The 19395-nt window shown below is 43.7% G+C and overlaps 1 protein-coding gene across 8 annotated transcripts in view; it reads left to right on the forward strand.

Annotated features, from left to right (window-relative positions):
- LOC140391729 (disks large homolog 2-like) overlaps nucleotides 1–19395 on the forward strand; it is a 1606854-nt gene that overhangs the window by 40833 nt on the left and 1546626 nt on the right. For all 8 annotated transcript variants that reach the window (XM_072476520.1, XM_072476521.1, XM_072476522.1 and 5 more), the window contains one exon: nucleotides 3589–3720. In XM_072476520.1, the coding sequence (XP_072332621.1) occupies nucleotides 3589–3720 (132 nt within the window). The remainder of the gene's footprint in view (nucleotides 1–3588; nucleotides 3721–19395) is intronic.

Below are 19395 nucleotides of genomic sequence, written 5' to 3' on the forward strand. Positions count from 1 at the left end.
GGGGAAACCGAACAGAGCGCAGATGGTGTTTAGGGCTTTGATGATGGTGGCAGATGTCATATCGGGGCATGGGATGACGAAGGGGAGTCCGGAATACTCGTCGACCACATTAAGAAAGTACGTGTTGCGGTTGGGGAGGTGAGGGGCCCTTTGAAGTCCACGCTGAGGCGTTCAAAGGGGCGGGAGGCCTTCAGGTGCGCACGGTCTGGCCGGTAGATCTCCGCGCAGATCTGGCAGTCTCTGGTGATAGCCCTGACTTTCCTGCTGGAGTAGGGCAGATTGCGGGCCTTAACGAAGTGGTAAAAGCGGGTGACTCCCAGGTGACAAAGATCGTCGTGCAGGGCCCGGAGTCGGTCCACTTGTGCGCTGGCACATGTACCTCGGGACGGCATCGGGGGGCTCGTTGAGCTTACCGGGGCGATACAAAATCTCGTAATTGTAGGTGGAGAGCTCGATCCTCCACCAAGATTTTATCGTTTTTGATCTTACCCCGCTGTGTGTTAAACATGAAGGCAACCGACCGCTGGTCAGTGAGGAGAGTGAATCTCCTGCCGGCCAGGTAATGCCTCCCATGTCGCACAGCTTCAACGATCGCTTGGGCCTCCTTTTCGACTGAGGAGTGCCGAATTTCGGAGGCATGAAGGGTACCCACAACCAATTACTCTCCACCAAACATTTCCACCAAAACAGTAAAAAGCAAAAACAAAGAACCCCAAACTCAGAAAAAGGGCAAAGAAATAGCAAAACACATTTTTAAAAAAACAACCGACATCACTCAATTTTCGCCCAGTCCATGCTTCTTCACCAGGTCATTCACCTCCTCCAGCGTATCAAAATAAGTCTCAATCACTGAACATGACTCAAAGGCGAGCAGGATACACCACTCCAGAACGCACCTTGGTCTTGTAAAGAGCCACTTTTTTGCCAGTTTTGCCTTGACGTCCTGATAAATTCTGACAGGATGGCCCTCCCAGCTGCATTCTTGAGTGCCCTTCGCAGACCTCCGGATCCTTTCCTTATCCAAGTACCTATGAAGTCTAACTATAATCATCCACAGCGACTCCCCAGATCCTGGCTTCTGTCTCAACGACCGGTGGGCCTGGTCAACTTCAGGAATGTTCGCAAAGACCCCCTCCCACCAGCTTCCCAAGCTTCTTTGCCACATACTTCATGGCACTCCTACCTTCTATACCCTGCAGCAGCCTGCTATTCCACAAATTCTGGCACCTGGAACAATTCTCCAGGTCATCGGCCCTGGCCTTTAATATCTTCTGCCTCTCCACCAATAGCGTAACCCCTGCATCCAACGAGGCATTCTGATCATTATACTCTGTGACCGTCTCCTCCACCTTCCAAATTATCGAGCCTTGCCGAACAGGCGACGGAATGTGGCGACTCGGGGCTTTTCACAGTAACTTCATTGAAAACTATTTGTGACAATAAGTGATTATTAATATTATTATTGATGTCACAGTCAAATGCTGCCTTGAGATTAAGGGGAGTCATTCTCGCCTCGCCTCTCAAGTTCAGCTCTTTGTTTATGTTTGGATTGAGGCTTGTAATGAGGTCAGGATCTGAGTGGCCCTTGCAGAATCCAAACTGAAGATCAGGGCCCGGATACTCCGAGCCGAAATCGCGCTCGGCGCGGGTGCGGAGAATGTGGGTTTCAGACGTGCAGCGCCGGGACGCGATTCTCCGCGGACTGGAGAATCGGCTCCAGCCGCGCGTGTGTGGTCGCTGCGGCGCCGGTTGGGGGCCATTGAAATAGGCGCGGTTATTCTCTGATCGACCAGCCGAGTTCCGCCAGCGTGGTTCCAACCTGGTTCCACCAGCGGGAGCTCGGACTCGTGGCTGTGAGTGCAGGGCCCCGTATCTGCAACAGGCACTGCGGGGCGCACGCCAGGGCCCTGCTATCCCTCTTAAAACCGGAAATTCACTCCGGGCTTGTTGGGAAAAAAAGCCTGGAGTGATTCGCGCCCGTTTTCCGGCAGGCTTGCGGACATACCTCCATCTTCGGAGAATACCGACCCAGATCTGCGTTCTCCGGTAGATGTAAAAATCCCATGGTACTATCTACTTTTAATTTAGAGTACCCAATTGATTTTTTCCAATTAAGGGTGGCCAATCCACCTAACCTGCGGATCTTTGGGTTGTGGGGGCGAAACCCACGCAAACACGGGGAGAATGTGCAAACTCCACACGGACAGTGACCCAGAGCCGGCATCGAACCTGGAACCTCAGTGCCGTGAGGCAGCAGTGCCAACCACTGCGTCACCATGCTGCCCTCCATAATACTATTTTGAAGAGCCCGGGAGTTATCCCCAATTCCTGGCCAATTTATATCTCTGCAGCTACATTACTCATACACACAATATTGTCATTGTTATATTGCTGCTTTTGGGAGCTTGTTGTGCAGTAATTGGAGCCTTTGTTTCTTCCATTGCAACAATGACTACACATCAAAAGTACTTATTGGTGCTTCCTGTGATTGTAAAGGCATTATATAAAGGAAGGCACGGTGGCACAGTGGTTATCACTGCTGCCTCAGTGCCAGGGACCCAGATGCAATTCTGGCCTTGGGTTTGGAGTTTGCATGTTCTCCCTGTATCTGCATGGGTTTTCTCCAGATGCCCCGGCTTCCTCCCACAGACTAAAGATGTGCGGGTTGGGCATGATCAATGCGTGGGGTTAATGGAACACAAGGAGCGTGCTCGTTTGGAGAGTGTTGCAGGGATACTATGGATAAACACAAGTCACCTTCCAGGAGGGTTAATATTTCAGGATGATGCTAAAATGTAAGAGAAGACAAATTGAAAGTAGTCAAATAAATAGCTGAGTTTAGACTTCAACATCAATAGATTGCATGAGTATTGAGTTTTAAGGTGATTGTATCATTTACTATTAAGAGTTTAAGAAATCTTTGTGGAATGTATGGAGAATTCTACTGAAATTCAGCAGCGGACTGGAGACTAATGTGTCAATTTTTTTGTCATGCAGATGTAATTTGAATACACTTTGGGTAGTTGCGTATGTTTGAAGATATTTTTTGAGATTGGCAGTTTTTAAAAATGCATTTATTGGACCCAGTAGGCGACGCCGGAAAAGGCTTAAAAATGTATTTGTAACGTTACAGTTTTGGATGACACTTCATATATTCTAGTGGAAGGTATAGCAGAAGCCTTTTTCATATTGCTAGTTCAAAAAGTGAATAGTTTTATTTTAGTAATGATTAGTACTTAACGGGCATATCCTTGAATTTATTTCAGATTTGCATATGGGAATGTCCACACAAAAAATTGCCTTGTTTGTTGGGTTGAGCACCAGGGAAGCTTGGGAACTTAGCCTTCAGGAGGAATTGAAGTCACAAAGAATTCCATCTTGTGTTACTTTTCAGCTCTCACTGATTAGTTATGTAGCATATAAAGAGGTTGCTGTTGACTCATTAATTGCAGCCAAAATTGGAGCTGATGACCCAGGAAGAGGTGATGGCCTAAAATAAGCCAGTAAAAATATTTGTATATTCTGGTTTAGATTCATTCTGAAAATAGTTTATCTTTGCCTTAAGACATTTTTCTTCCTGTCTTTCAGATACCCAGCGTGCTTTATTGCTTCTTGAGGACTACTGTTCAAAGCTGAAGAAACCAGAGGAAAGGCAACTGAAAAATGCTGTTGAAAGAGTTATAAATATCTTCAAAAGTGGCTTGTTTCAAGCACTACTAGGTATGTTTCAGAAGATATTTGTACTGTATAGAAGAGATCTTACATTTTGAAAGGTATTATTTTCATCTTTATTGTGCTGTTTGCTTAAGAAATGGGTTGATATTTTAAGCAATGAAAACAGGCTTTAGAGCTGTAAATGCAATCCTGTGCTGGAAGTATCCCTTGCAAAAAAAAAAGGCCCATTCTACAAGCCCAAATTCAAATGGGTTATTCATAGCGTATATATTCTGATTTCTACATTGCTGTTGAAAAATTGTTAATAGTAATGTTAACATCGACCAGAAAATGGAAGTAAGAACATGGCAATGTTTATAAATTGTGTGCTGACTAAATGTTAAATAGTAATGAATGGAAAAATGTGGTTGAGTGCATCTAGCTACTTAGAAGCCCAAGATTCTTCTGGAATATGATCAGTTTACATCGACAACAGTTTGAGGACTCTGATTTAATAACAAACACGACCGGTCGCATCTCGAGTGGCTCCCTTCCGGCTTGTCTGCCCGATCGAAGGGAAACTTAAACAAAAATCGGATGTCCTCAGCAGAAAAAACAGCCATGGAGTTTGGGGCCCGAGGATTGTGGCAAGGTAGCAGAGGTGCCGACAAGTGTGGCACAGGCCAACTTCTAGCGCGACCCAAGCCGGGCCAGTGCAGAGCTCAGATCCAGGCAGGCCAGCTAGACCAGGAAGACCAAATTCACTCACCTTCTCCGAGAGAAAGAGAACAAAAAAGTAAGGTAAACTAAAGACGAAGGGGGGGGGGGGGGGGGGGTATTGATTGATTAATTGATATTTATTGTCACATGTACCGAAGTCCAGTGAAAAATATTTTTCTGCGGCCAAGGGAACATCCAAAGTGTACATAGTAGACAAAAGAATAATCGACTGAGTACATTGACAAATGGTACATCAACAAATAGTGATTGGAGAGCAGCATAGGGCGTTGTGAATAGCGTTCTTACAGGGAACAGATCAGTCCGGGGGAAGAGTCGTTGAATCCAATAGCTGTGGGGAAGAAGCTGTTCCTATGTATGGATGTGCGGGTCTCCAGACTTCTGTATCTTTTGGGCGGCACGGTAGCACAGTGGGTAGCACTGTTGCTTCACAGCGCCAGGGTCCCGGGTTTGATTCCCGCTTGGGTCACTGTCTGTGCAGAGTCTGCACGTTCTCCCCGTGTCTGCGTGGGTTTCCTCCGGGTGCTCCAGTTTCCTCCCACAAGTCCCGAAAGACGTGCTGTTAGGTAATCTGTGTACCCCTGTGTATCTGTATATGTTATAGACCCTCTGAGTACCAAACAGGTTCCGGAGTGTGGCGACTAGGGGCTTTTCACAGTAACTTCATTGCAGTGTTAATGTAAGCCTACTTGTGACAATAAATATTATTATTATTATTAAATGTCATTTGGCAATTTGTCATGTTGATAGCATCCTATGGACTTTTCATGACTTTGGAGTGTCAAATCAATTCCCAGAATGGCATGTTGTGTGTTAGCAAGGCAGAAAACAGTGTGGTTTTCAACAAATAAAATTGAAAATTCCTCACTAAGACCTGCAATGTTTTAATAAATTATAAATGAGAATAAATCCAGTCTTCCAACAGACTAATGAATTTCTGGGCTCTCAGTCAAGTTTTATGTTTTCTTGGCTGAGAACCCAGACATCTATTAGGTCACTGAAACAGCTGAGCCCCCGAGTAAACATTGCCTATCACATGTAATGGAGCCCGCCAATGGGTACAGGCTTGTGACCTGAGCCAGTCCACTTTCCTAAAAAGCACTCAAAGTCAGGAATCATGGAATCTGTCCCAGTCACCATTTTTACAGGGCTCCCACGTCACCTCATCTTGAGGATATAGCCTATAAAGTCCTTCAACCCACATCCTCATTCTCAACAAGGTAGGTGCTCCTAACAAAACCAACCTGACACTTAATTTAAAGAGAATACAATTTTTTGATAAGTTTAAAAAAAGGTTTGCTTCTTGGATTGGAATAACTTCTTCCACAGTTTGACTGTAAACTGCAGAAAATGGTCCATGGAAGTAAGAGGAGAGAATCTCTCTTTCATCTCTTTCTGTCTCTCCCAGTTTTTCTCGCACCTACAAGGCATAGGTCAGGTGTCTGATGGAATATCCTCCAGTTGCTGGATGGGTGGACCTGCAACAACATTAAACTCATCAGCGTCCAGGACACAGCAGTCTGCTAGATTGGCAGCCAATTGAGTTGAAATGTTCACTTCCTCCAGTACCAGTGCACAGTGATTATAATGTGTTCTATCTTCAGTATGCACTGCAGCAACTTGCCAAGACTACTTCAGTAGCACCTGCCAAACCACAACATCTATCGCCTAGAAGGGCACGTGCAGCACGTGCATGAGAACAAGGCTACCTCCAAGTTCCTGTCTTCGCCGCCCATCCCCTCCCCCACAGGTTGCCAAATCTTTCAGTCTTGACTTGGAAATATAGTGCCGCCCCATCACTGGGTCATATCCCAAGAAGGAATAATAAGTAAGAGCAAGAAACAATAAAGCATGCATGATGGTATGATGATGATGCATAGGTGATGCACAAGATGAGATGAAAAGCAGGCTGGACCATTTCTGTACATGAAATGCAGCCAGCAAATGATGTGCATTGCACAGAGACGATGCTTATAATATATGCTAAAAAGAATGGTTTCAGAATGATTAAGGAGGTCATTCTGTGGTCCATCTAGATAGTCATGGCTGTTTGAATACAATGATTTATTATGGCCAGTGAGTTTGTATTCAAAATGGTCCAAATTAAATACTCCACCTCATCTTGCTTCTATGAATAAAAAACAGAGTTAATGTTTCAGGTCATTGACCCTTTTATCAAAACTATGGATTTTCTCTCTACAGATGCTGCCTGACCGGAGTATTTCCAACATTTTCTGTTTTATTTTCAGATTTCCAATATTTGTATTATGTTGCTTTTGAAATATTAAGTATCTTTGTCAAGCGTTAATATGTCATTATTATAGGAGCTCTCTATGCCCCACATTAGTACAAGTTCTAAAAATAATGAATTTTGCCAACCAAAATAGAGGTAAACACCCATATGAATACAGGACAGAAATGACAGGTAACATGTCTTTAGACCGTATGGGATTAACAATGATGACTACTTGTACGCATTGTTCTGTCCTTTTGCTTTTTCACCCACATAAAGGAGCTTCCTTCTTCCAATTCTGATATAAGCTACGACCAAAGTGCTACCTTTATTTTTGTTATCAGTGCTAATAAGCATACTAAACATTTTTAGTATTTCTTGTTTTAATTTGTTGTTGAGTTTTGTATTGTATGGCAAGCACCAAGTGGGGAAGTAGTATTCCGACTTGTCCAGATTGTTAGTGGTTTTGAATCTAATGAAAGAACCTAATCCTGAAGAATGAAACAGTTTTCCCCTCCCTTGCATGTCAGCAGTGATTTTTTAAAACACATGTCCTGAAGAAGGGCAATAAAAATGACAATTGTGACTGCAAGTTGTGAAGGAAGGTTCACAAGGGTACTTCATTGGTTTAAAAAAAGTGATTACATGTAATTAGAATGCTGATTTAATGGATAATTGAACAGGTTATTTAACATGAACTTTGAAAGAACCAGTGGAATGAAATACAGGCTCAATCACTGTTGATTATATATTGCACTATTTTTACAGGTTCCTGATGCACCAGTTTCCCTGCAAAATTTCTAATACTGTATCAATTAGTGCCATGAAAAGAAAAGCTGCTTAGACATCTGCTTCGGAACTGTGATGACTAAGGATCAGGATGCATAATACTTTTGGGAGTAGTTTGTGCTGCTGCTGCTATGCAAATATAAGGAAATACAATTGGTCAAGGATAAAATAATATATCATGTGAAGTAGATCGTCATTCTGAAGTTTTGCTTGATTTCCTTCTGAGGAACAGAATGAAATCTAGAACATTTCTGCCCTTGGAAGCTAAAGGGATAGAGTGAATTGTACATGGTATGTAGAAATGACAAGTTAAATGTTGTTTATTTGTTCCTTGTGTGATTTATTTTTCCCTGAAGGACTTTATTTTTAGATAAATTGAACTGTCATGGTAATTTTAGTTAAATGATTATTTGGAGCTAATTGAGTAATTGTTTTTGACTGACCTCAAAGTCAGAACTCTGAACCTCATAAATCTTCATTTAAAATTATTTTTTATTCTCATTTTAGTTCAAGCCTTCCTTGTAGCCTGAGGTGAAACAGAAAAACTTTTGGTTAAAGATACACAACACAAAATCATTGCATATCTGCTTTTTCAAATCCTGAATTTAAATCTGATGTCCTCATTTGACAGCATGGTGTACAGATGGTCATTTACATACGGGCTTAAAAATATTAGGTTCCTAATTTGTCAGCTTTGTTAAAATTCACAAAATATGGGTTTCACTGGCAAGGACAGCATTAGTTGCCCGTTCCTATTTGCCCTGAACTGAGTGGTCTGCTAAGCTATTTCAGAACAGTTGAACCAACCACATCACAGTGGGCCTGGAGGCACACTGTAAGCCAGACCAGGTAAGTATGCCGTAAGTATGCCAACTTTCCTTCCAAGGAGGACACTAGTGAACCAGATGTGTTTTATAATGATAGTTTCATGTTCATCATCAATGAGACTAGTGTTCAATCCCATAATTATTAATTGAATTTAAATTCTACCAGCTGCTGTGGTGGGATTTGAACGCATGTCACCAGAGCATTCTAGGTCTCTAGATTGTTAGTTCAGTGGTGTTACCAAAACACCATCTTCCCCTTTTAGAAGACCAAAAGACATAGGAGCAGAATTAGGCCACTCGGCTTATCGAGTCTGCTCCCCCATTCAATCATGGCTGATATTTTTCTCATCCCCATTCTCCTGCCTTCTCTCCATAATCCCTGATTCCCTTATTGATCAAAAACCTATCTATCTCTGTCTTAAAGACACTGTGATTTGGCTTCCACAGATTCACCACCCTCTGGCTGAAGAAATTCCTCCTCATCTCTGTTTTAAAGGATCATCCCTTTAGTTTGAGATTGTGTCCTCTGCTTCTAGTTTTCCTATAAGTGGAAACATCCTCTCCACATCCACTCTATCCAGGCCACGCAGTTTCTTGTAAGTTTCAATAAGATCCCTCCTCATCCTTCTAAACTCCAATGAGTACAGACCCGGAGTCCTCAACCGTTCCTCATACGACAAGCTGTTCATTCCAAGGATCATTCTTGTGAACCTCCTCTGGACCCTTTCCAAGGCCAGCACATCCTACCTTCGATACGGGGCCCAAAACTGCCCAAAACATTAAATTCATTAGTTAGCTGCATTCATATTTTGACAACATTGATTTGTAGAAATATAGCGTTTTAGACCCACTATGACTTTATATAGGTATGGGGGCAGCTTTCACACCAGTTGAGCGATGTTAGGAAACAGAGATACCTTGGGCGGAATTCTCCGACCGCCCGCCGGGTCGGAGAATCACTGGGAGGCGGCGTGAATCCCGCCCCCGCTGGCTGCCGAATTCTCCGGCGCCGGGGATTTGGCGGGGGCGGGAAATGCGCAGCACCGGTCGGCCATTCTCCGGCCCGCGATGGGCCGAGTGGCTGCCCATATTCGGCAGGTCCCGCCGGCATATGTTACGACAGGTACTTACCGGTGGGACCTGGCTTCGCGGGCGGCCTCCAAGGTCCTCGGGGGGGGGGGGGGGGGGGGGGAGAGACGACACACGCAGTGGGGGTGCCCCCATGGTGGCCTGGCCCGCGATCCGTGCCAACCGGCCTGTCGCAAACCATCCAGCGCCGGCTAGCCCCTGAAGGTGTGGGGCGGCCCGACGCCGGAGTGGTTCACGCCACTCCTTCGCGCTGGAATTGTCCGCCCCACCGGTTTCTGAAGAATCCCGCCTATTATTTCTAATACCCACAATACCAATATAAATCAAGCTATCAGTTTAAGTGAAGCTCAATTTGTGTTTCTGTATTTGTGTGCTAAAAAACGGTTAAAATGTCATGCTAAGCAAAGATGTTTTTGATGTAAAAGCAATTGCAGGCTTTAAAAAAAAAAAAGTATGTGGTTACTTAGCAACTAGAGGCTCACACTGAAAAGCGGAAGCATTCAAGTTCAGTTAGAAGCAGGTACCTGAGAAGAAATCAACCCTCACAGAAACTGCCAATGCTGCTGGGACAATAAAGCAAGGGGCAGACAGAGTTAGAGAACAGAATGTTCCAGAAACCAGGGAATTAAAAGAGGAGTCCCAGGAAAAGTGAAGTTAAAAGGACAAAGAACTGGAATGTGAACAAGGTACTGTTCACTGAAGTTAAAGAAATGGGCAGAGAGAGGCTCCCAGTTAAACACAGGGCTGCAAGGTGCAGACCTGGAGATGTCAGCTAGCAAGAAGCCAGACATCCAAAGTAATCCTAAGGTTGGTGACACCTTCATACAGCCTGTGAAGCAGTCGTGTTCTTTTGGTGTGGCTGAGTACCTGAGAGATTGTGTGGTAGTTTGATTGCACATGGTGTTCCAGGGCAGAGGAATACTGAAAGGAGAGATTTAAATTCTGGATGTGGATTCTTGGTGAAAGCATCCAAGATAAAGCATTTTTTGGGAGAAGGTACCAATTTTGTTCTTTTGAGAGCAGTGTTTGGAGACCCTCATGTGAAAGTCAGAGCTCCAGTGAGACCGGTTAGCTCACAGTGTAACACACATCTGGAGGGAATTGATGAGAAATCCACAGACGTGGCATCTGTCACTTGGTTCCAAATTGTGATGTGCCTGACCACATTTTGCCAATTGGTTTAAATGTACTGTGTACTTGCTGGGAACATTAGAATACAAGATATATTTTACAACTTGAGTAATCCTTATAAACCTGTATATACCGTTAAAGGTACAGCTGGGGTGAAGGAGTAGTGTATTATAGTTAATCTCATTTAATACATGCTTTATTCTTTGTTAAAAGTTAATTGGCAGCCCTGTGTGTCTCTTCATCCATGTCTCTAAACAAAAAAATGAAAGTTCCCGAGCTGGGATTGTAAAAGCTCATTCTATTTTGTGGAAAGAAAGAATTGCATTGTGTGGACTGTTGAATTCACGCTGCACAAGACACAATGCATGACTCATTGCTTTCTGTAAACCTATTGAAAGTTTCAGTTTGAGTAGTTTGTGAATTTATATGTTCAGCATCCCATTCACTGAGGAGCTGAACAATAGTATTTTTTTTTCAGGAGGCGGTGGTGGCACTGTGATAATGGCACTGGCTAATCCAGAGGTCCAGGCTAATGTTTTGGGGACACTATTTCAAATTCCACCATAGCAGCTGGTGAAATTTAAATTCAATTGATAAATCTGGAATTACAAAACTTTTCTGAGTAATGGTGACCATAAAACGATTGTTGATTGTCGGAAAACCCCATCTGTTTCACTAATACCCTTTAGAGTAGGAAATCTACTGGTGTGTGACTCCAGACTCACAGCAATGTGATTGACTCTTAACTGCCTCTCAAATGGCCCAGAAAGCTACCCAGTTGTATCAAACTGCTCCAGGAAAGTGATGCCCCACTTGAAGCTGTATAATGTTCATGATGTTTTAATTTGGCGTAGAGTTTTAGTAATTCTGAAAATACAGCAGCAGCAAAATAATGTTTTGAGTGACAGCTTCCATAGTTCTCACTTGATTCACAAAATGCTCTCATTTTTGAGTGTGAATTGGAAAGAAAAATAAGCTGATTTAAACTAAAGGCATAAATTGATGGCAGCCTACAGTTCAAGCAGGTCTTGACGCCTTGGGGAGCTGGGCTTGATACCACTGGGAGCGAGGTTAATACCATTGAGGGTAGGGTGTGACATAGGGGCCCCATAAAAAGCGACAGCGTGGAACCCCCAAAAGTGTAAGTCTGCCCCTGGAAAAGTGGATAAAGAATGCAACTGGATTTCAAGCTTCTGGATAGGTTGGTGTCACTGCTGGTGAAGATGTTGACTTCAGCACAGGAAACAACAATTACGCACCCAGTCCTGCCAACCCTGCAATCTTCCAAGTTTCCAAAATTAGCAGAGCCAGCCCACAGACTAGTCAAGTAACAACCTGACATTGTTGAGTAAGGTATTATTTGGTGATTATGACTATATCCCAGATACCACCATCACCAACTGTGGATATGTCTTGTCCCAACAGCAGGACAGATCACCCACCTCACTCCTTATCTAATGAATTTGTACACTCCATGTTAAGCACTACTTGGCGGAAGCAGTTGAGGGTAACAAGCGCTCCGAATGTGCGGCATGCTGGTGAAGTGGTTAGCACTGCTGCCTCACGGCGCTGAGGACCTGGGTTCGATACCGGCCCAGGGTCATTGTCCATGTGGAGTTTGCACATTCACCCCGTGTCTGCATGGTCTCACCCCCACAACCCAAAGATGTGCAGTGTACGTAGATTGGCCATGTTAAATTGCCCCTTAATTGGGAAAAAAAAAGGGCTATGAATGTACTCTGTGTGGGGAACTTCAATATCCATCACCAAGAGTAGCTTGGTAGCACCACAAGCTAACTAAGTCCCAAAAGAAAAAGCTGCTAGATTGGGGTCTGTGTAAAGTGATGAGGGAACCTACAAGATTGAAAACCTACTTGACCTTGTTCTCACCAATCGACCTGCCACAGATGGATCTGTCCATGACATTACCATCAGCAGAAATGAATGTAGTTCTGCAAAGCGGCCACCCAATCTGGGTTTGGTCTCCTCCGTGTAGAGCAGGCCACATTTGTGAGCATCAAATCCAATAGACTCGACTGAAAGAAGTACACAAAATTGCTGCTTCAACTGGAAGCAGTGTTTGAGGCCTTGGACAGTCAGGAGAGAGGAAAGGGCAGGTTTACATCTGCTGCATTTGCATGAAAAGGTACCGTGGAAAGATGATGGTATGTTGAGGGTGACTGAGGAGTGGACCAGGATATCAGGAGGGAATGGCATGCAGGGTTTTCGTGTCTGCATTATTCAAACAAATTACAATTTTAATATTGGCCCAGCAGAAGTTGAACTAGAAATGTTTAGAATTAGAAATTAAAGTCGGGGGGTGGGATTCTCTCATCCCAGGACAAAGAATGCGTTCCCCAATAGAATGAAGAATCGGGCGTCTGGGCCCACCGACTCGAAAGCCATGATCACACCAGTCCAACGCTGGCATCTCCACATCATGAGCTGAAAGTGATAGTGTTCTGAGCCCTTATGGTACACACTCTAGGCTGTTGAAGCTGTTGAGAGGAAAAAGATTCTAACCTCAATTTTTCCATTCTCTTTAGATTTGCAAATTGTTTGAGAGGATGGCCAGTTCAAGTGTTCAAGAAGGGAGAGTAGATGAATGAAAACTAGACCAGTTATTCTAATGTTAGATGTAACAAACTCTTGAAATTCATAATTTTGAGATGCCTCTTATCGAAGGTAACCTGAATGAATTTGTTGATTGTATTGGCTCATGTAATTTTTGAAAAAATGATTGTGTGGGCTAAATAAATGTTGTGGGTATAGTGTATATTGATTGTACAAAGTTGTTGAAGTTCTTCATAGGAAGCTTGTAACAAACATTTAAGCACATTGTGAACTGTCCATGTGGAGTTTGCACATTCTCTCCGTGGCAGCGTGGGTCTCACCCCTACAACCCAAAGATGTGCAGGGTAGGTGGATTAGCCACACTAAATTGCCCTTAATTGGGGAAAGAAAATTGGGTACTCTAAATTTATTTTAAAAATGCACATTGAGTGAAAAAATGTAGCAGAATAGTTCGATACTAAATTGTTCAAGAAGCCAATGGTTAGGATGAAGGCGTGCCGCCTGGAAGCTTATCTGGGGGTTTTGTGTTGGGCTTGTTTTTATATTTATGTGTATTTATGTGTAAGTTGGACTTTGGCACAGGGAGCGCATAATCAGTTACTGGCAGCAAGTTTTTAAAAATTAAAAATAATCTTCCAGAGAAAATTAGTTCCACTATACCAGTGTAAAATATTGTTTATTTTGCCCCAAAAAGTATATAGGCCATCACATGTCCCTTTGCAAAAGGTAAAAGCCTTGCTGAAGTTAAGCATTTTTTCCCACCCTTTCCAATGTTAAAATGCCTAATATTTTAAACACTTTAGCAACTATCTTATTGCATACAATAATCTCCTCCCCATAAATGCCCAACAACTTGCGATTCCATATCCTTCATCAAAACATGATAGTATTTAACAGCTGGGGAGATTGTCCAAATTGTTTTCATATATAGCCAAACTCTGGATAAAGCAACTGTAATTAATTTATTCCTTCTTGCGACGCAAACAATTTCATGGTAAATGGTTGCAGTATCAGACTCGAGCAAATCATACTGTAATTCTTGGTCTGCAAGCAATTTCTCCAGAAGCAGGAATGGATTATGGTTGTGTAGATCACAGCCTCCCTCTCATTTCCAGAAAGGTATATTTCAAACTGTTGAAGAGCCGAAACAAGACTCAATGCTTCCTTTTCGCCTGTGGAACACTTTTATTGATGAGGAATACATTTTCTCGAAATAACTGACTGGATGCTTTTTTTTAAAAAAATGTTTTTAAAAATGTATTTTATTCCACATATATTCAAAAATACAAAAACACAAATCAGTAACATTGTTAACACCCCCATAGTTCACAGTTTGTGCAATTGTTCTCCCTTTTCACCCATTCTTTCCCCCCCGCCACGACAAACAATTCCTCAAACATTGTCATGAACAGTCCCCACCACGTCTCAAAGCCCTCTGCTGAGCCCTTCAACTAGAACGTGATCATTTCCAGCCGAAGGAAGTCATACAGGTCCCCCAGCCAGGCTGCCACCCCCGGGATTGTTGCCGACCGCCAATCCAACAATATCCGGGCAATTAGAGAGGCGAAGGCCACAACATCAGCCCTGCTTCCCTCCACCTCCATAAGCTCCAGTGTTTCCGATGCACCATTGGGTCGAGCCTGATATCTACTCCCACAAACTTCGATAGTGTCTCGAGTACCACCTCCCAATATCTCTCCAACTTCTCACAGCCCCAGAACATGTGCTTATGATTCGCTGGCCCTCACTCACACTTTTCGCACTCATCTGTCACCCTCTGGAAGCATGGTAGCATTGTGGATAGCACAATTGCTTCACAGCTCCAGGTTCGATTCCGGCTTGGGTCACTGTCTGTGCGGAGTCTGCACATCCTCCCCGTGTGTGCGTGGGTTTCCTCCGGGTGCTCCGATTTCCTTCCACAGTCCAAAGATGTGCAGGTTAGGTGGATTGGCCATGATAAATTGCCCTTCGTGTCCAAAATTGCCCTTAATGCTGGGTGGGGTTACTGGGTTTTGGGGATAGGGTGGAGGTGTTGATCTTGGGTAGGGTGCTCTTTCCAAGAGCTGGTGCAGACTCGATGGGCCGAATGGCCTCCTTCTGCACTAAGTTCTATGAAAAAACCCATTCGTCCTCACCCGAGTCATATGTACCCGATGCACCAACTTGATTAAATCAAGCTCATCCTTGCGCACGAGGAGGTTGAATTTATTCTATGCAATGCCTCACTCCACACTCCCCTCCTATCACTTTTCCCCGCCCTCAGCTCCTCCTCCCATTTATTCTTGATCCTCACCACCTGCGCTCCATCAGCCAACCATATATATTAGTAATCCTACTCTCCCCCTCCACATCCGGAACAGCAGCTGCTCCAGCAGGGTATACACTGGCAGCTTGGGAAACCTTGCCCATTCCTTCTGCGTAAAGCCCCTCACTTGCATATACCTGAATTCACTTCCCTTCAGCAGCTCCATCCTCTCGCCCAACTCTTCCAGACCTGCAAACTAATCTTCCAGGTACAAATCCTTCGCCCTCACCAGCCCCCCCTCCCACCCTTCCTGTACATGCCATCCGTCTCCCCCGGCTTAAACCTGTGGTTTTCACACAACTGTGTCAGCACCGACATTCAATCCATCCTAAAGTGTCTCCTGAACTGTATCCACACCCTAATCGTGGACTGCACCACCAGACTCATCATGTACCTCCCAGGCGCCAGCGGAAGCAATGCCCTCAGGCTGGACCCTCTGCGGGACTCCTCCATTCTAACCACTGTACCCTCTTTTCCTCCCACCACTGTCTCACCTTCTCCACCTTAGTCATAAGAACATAAGAACTAGGAACAGGAGTAGGCCCCTCGAGCCTGCTCCGCCATTCAATGAGATCATGGCTGATCTTTGTGGACTCAGCTCCATTCTCCGGCCCGTACACCGTATCCCCGAATCCCTTTATTCTTTAGAAAGGTATCTATCTTTTTCTTAAAAACGTTTAAAGAAGGAGCCTCAACTGCTTCACTGGGCAAGGAATTCCAGAGATTCACAACCCTTTGGGTGAAGAAGTTCCTCCTACACTCCGTCCTAAATCTACTTCCCCTTATTTTGAGGCTATGCCCCCTAGTTCTGCTTTCCCCGACCAGTGGAAACAACCTGCCCGCATCTATCCTATCTATTCCCTTCATAATTTTATATGTTTCAATAAGATCCCCCCACATCCTTCTAAACTCCAATGAGTACAGTCCCAGTCTACTCAACCTCTCGTCATAATCTAATCCCCTCAACTCTGGGATCAACCTAGTGAATCTCCTCTGCACTCCCTCCAGTGCCAATATGTCCTTTCTCAGGTAAGGAGACCAAAACTGAACACAATCATCCAGTAGTAATGCAGCAGGTCTGGTAGTGCCGACCCCCCCTTTCTGCCTCTGCCTCTGTAATGGCCCTCTTTACCCTTGTTACCTTCCCCGCCCATATAAACTCCGAGGTCGCTGTGTCCAATTTCCGGAAAAAGGCCTTGGGGATAAAGATCGGGAGGGCCTAGAATACAAACAGGAACCTCGGCAAAACGTTCATCTTTATCACCTGACCCCCCTCGCCAATGTAAGGTGCAGCATATCCCACCTCCTAAAATCCCCCCTAACCTCCTCCATCAATGTTGTCAGATTCAACTTGTGCATTGTCGACCCCCCGGTCACCTGGACCCCCAGATTGGATCCCCGACCCGCCACATTCACCGGAAACACCTCACTCTTTCCGACATTCAACCTGTATCCCGAGAAAGCCCCGAATCTCTCCAGTATGCCCATAATTCTCCCCATACTCCCCAGAGGGTGCGACACAAACAGCAACAGGTTGTCTGCGTACAGCGACACCTGGTGTTTCCTGCTCCCCCTCACAATCCCCTGCCACTCCACTGACCCTCTAAGTGCCATTGCCAAGGGCTCTATAGCCAGCGTGAACAACAATGGCGACAGCAGACAGACTGGACGCTTTATGTTAGCATTATCATCTTGTAGTAATATGGCCCCCATTGGTAAATCACTGGTATTAACTCTTATCTGAACGGTTTGTTGGAGTTTGGAGAAGCCAACACAGACTCATTTAATAAGGCAGTCTTTAATCTATCAAGGACAGTCTGATAAGACACAATCATTTTTATTTGACTCTTTAATAAGTTGTTAATGGAATGGATATTGTGCCTGAAATTCAAGACAAACTTCCTGTAACATTTACACATTCCAAGGGACTACAGTATCTCTGGTTCAGTTTTAGGAATAGGAAAGTCCATAATTGTTTGTGCTTCAGATTTTCTTAGCAACGCTTAACCTTATCCCGCGACATGTCCCAAATAAGGGTCCTTGGCCTTGGCAAACACACTTTTCATAAAATTTATCACTGTCAGATTTCTCGAATAGTGCACTGAAATGTTTCACGTGTTCTTTCCAAGTGTTGCTGTGGACTAATAAATCGTTGTTCGAGATAGCAGTCCATTAATAACTTAATTTGCCAAATGATTGTTGCATTCTTCATTCAAATGGCATCACTTTACATTTGACATTGGTCACCTGGGGTTAGGTTACAAAAGCTGAGATTTCCTTGGTTTGATCTGTTAGTAGCACTTGCCAATTTCTTTTGAGTAGTCAATATTGCTGATAAGCTCTGAGTTTCCAACATGATCGATGCAATTTTCAATTTGTGGTATAGGATAAGAACCTGTTTTTGTTATAACATTCAATTAAGATAATGCAAAATCTTTGGGTTCCATCAGGATTTGGCACTGATACAATTGGCAAACTCCAACTGCTTTGATTCAGTTTAATTACATTGTTATTCAACATGAAGGTGTGTTCTCTGATTTGAGCCAATTTCCAAGGTTCACTCCGTATGGCTTTGTTTAATGGGTACAGTACTTCCTACATCAACATTATGCATAGCTAAAGAATTTTGTTCTGATCAATCTGTATCACAGAGTGAACCATATTCTTTTTGCAATTTGACTATGTCACCCCAAGATTCTTGTGGATATTTTATCCAAACTGTTTAACATCAGTATTGGCTAATTTTAATACTGGGGCCTTCAATCTGAAAATTTTCAGTCTCTGTCTCATCATCTGAACCCTTGGGTATGGTCATATCACACTCCCTTCTTCACTACTTGAAGTGCACTCATTGATTATCCTCCCTGTCATAATACTGCTTCAGTGTATTATGACACACTCATTGAGTTCTCCTATCTGGTGCAATAATAAGTTTACCTCATTAATTTCTTAATATGCCCACTAAATCTAGTCTTCAGTGGTTAACCTGGCACAGGTAACAGAACCAGTAATTTATCCCAATTTTAAAGTGTTCTTAAGCTTTCTTAACTGCTCGTTTTTTTTTTTTTTGATTACCTCTTTGGAAACTTTGATGTGTTCCCAAGCAGCTGTACATGCTTTTGACATCTGTTTTTAAACATAGTCTAACAGAACAATTTCCTTATCCTGATCCTTTAATAACTTTAAGTTAAGTGTCCTCTTACTTTGTGTCCATAGACTAACTCAAAGGGACTGAAACCAGTTGACTCATTCGGTCATTGCAATTAAAAAAAAATAAAAAAAAATTCCCCTACTCGATTGAATATTTGACGCAATAAGCTTTGATCATAATCTTTTAGGGGTTGATGTCATCTTTCCACTGTTCCTTGTGACAATCGGTGATATGCCGTTAATTTAAATGAGTTTATTCCCAAACTGCACGTGGTTTCCTGGAATACCCGTGACGTAAAATTTGACCTGTGATCAGATTGAACCTCACTGGCTCAGGCATAACAAGTTTCAAAAATTGAATGAACCCTTTAAATACCATCTTTGCAGTAATCCCTTTACCGACATAGAACATAGAACATAGAAAATACAGCACAGAACAGGCCCTTCGGCCCACGATGTTCTGCCGAACCTTTGTCCTAGATTAATCATAGATTATCATTGAATTTACAGTGCAGAAGGAGGCCATTCGGCCCTTTGAGTCTGCACCGGCTCCTGGAAAGAGCACCCTACCCAAACTCAACACCTCCACCCAACACCAAGGGCAATTTTGGACATTAAGGGCAATTTATCATTGGCCAATTCACTTAACCTGCACATCTTACAAACTTCACCGATAAATCCATGATAGTTAAGGTATATTTTGAGGACTTCCGGTGGCGGCTATGAAGGAGTAGGTAGCACATTTGGTGGCTCCCGCTCGGGTCGGAACTTTGGACCTTTTCCCCCGATTTTTTTGTCGGATCTGAAGTGGAAAATTGATGTTGGATGCAACTGCGACGAGGAATCCTATATCAGTGCATGGAGAAGCGGACCAGGAGTGCTCGCAAAGGAAGAAATAGGCGAAC

The sequence above is a fragment of the Scyliorhinus torazame genome, chromosome 15 (genome assembly GCF_047496885.1).
Source record: "Scyliorhinus torazame isolate Kashiwa2021f chromosome 15, sScyTor2.1, whole genome shotgun sequence".
Lineage (NCBI taxonomy): Eukaryota > Metazoa > Chordata > Chondrichthyes > Carcharhiniformes > Scyliorhinidae > Scyliorhinus > Scyliorhinus torazame.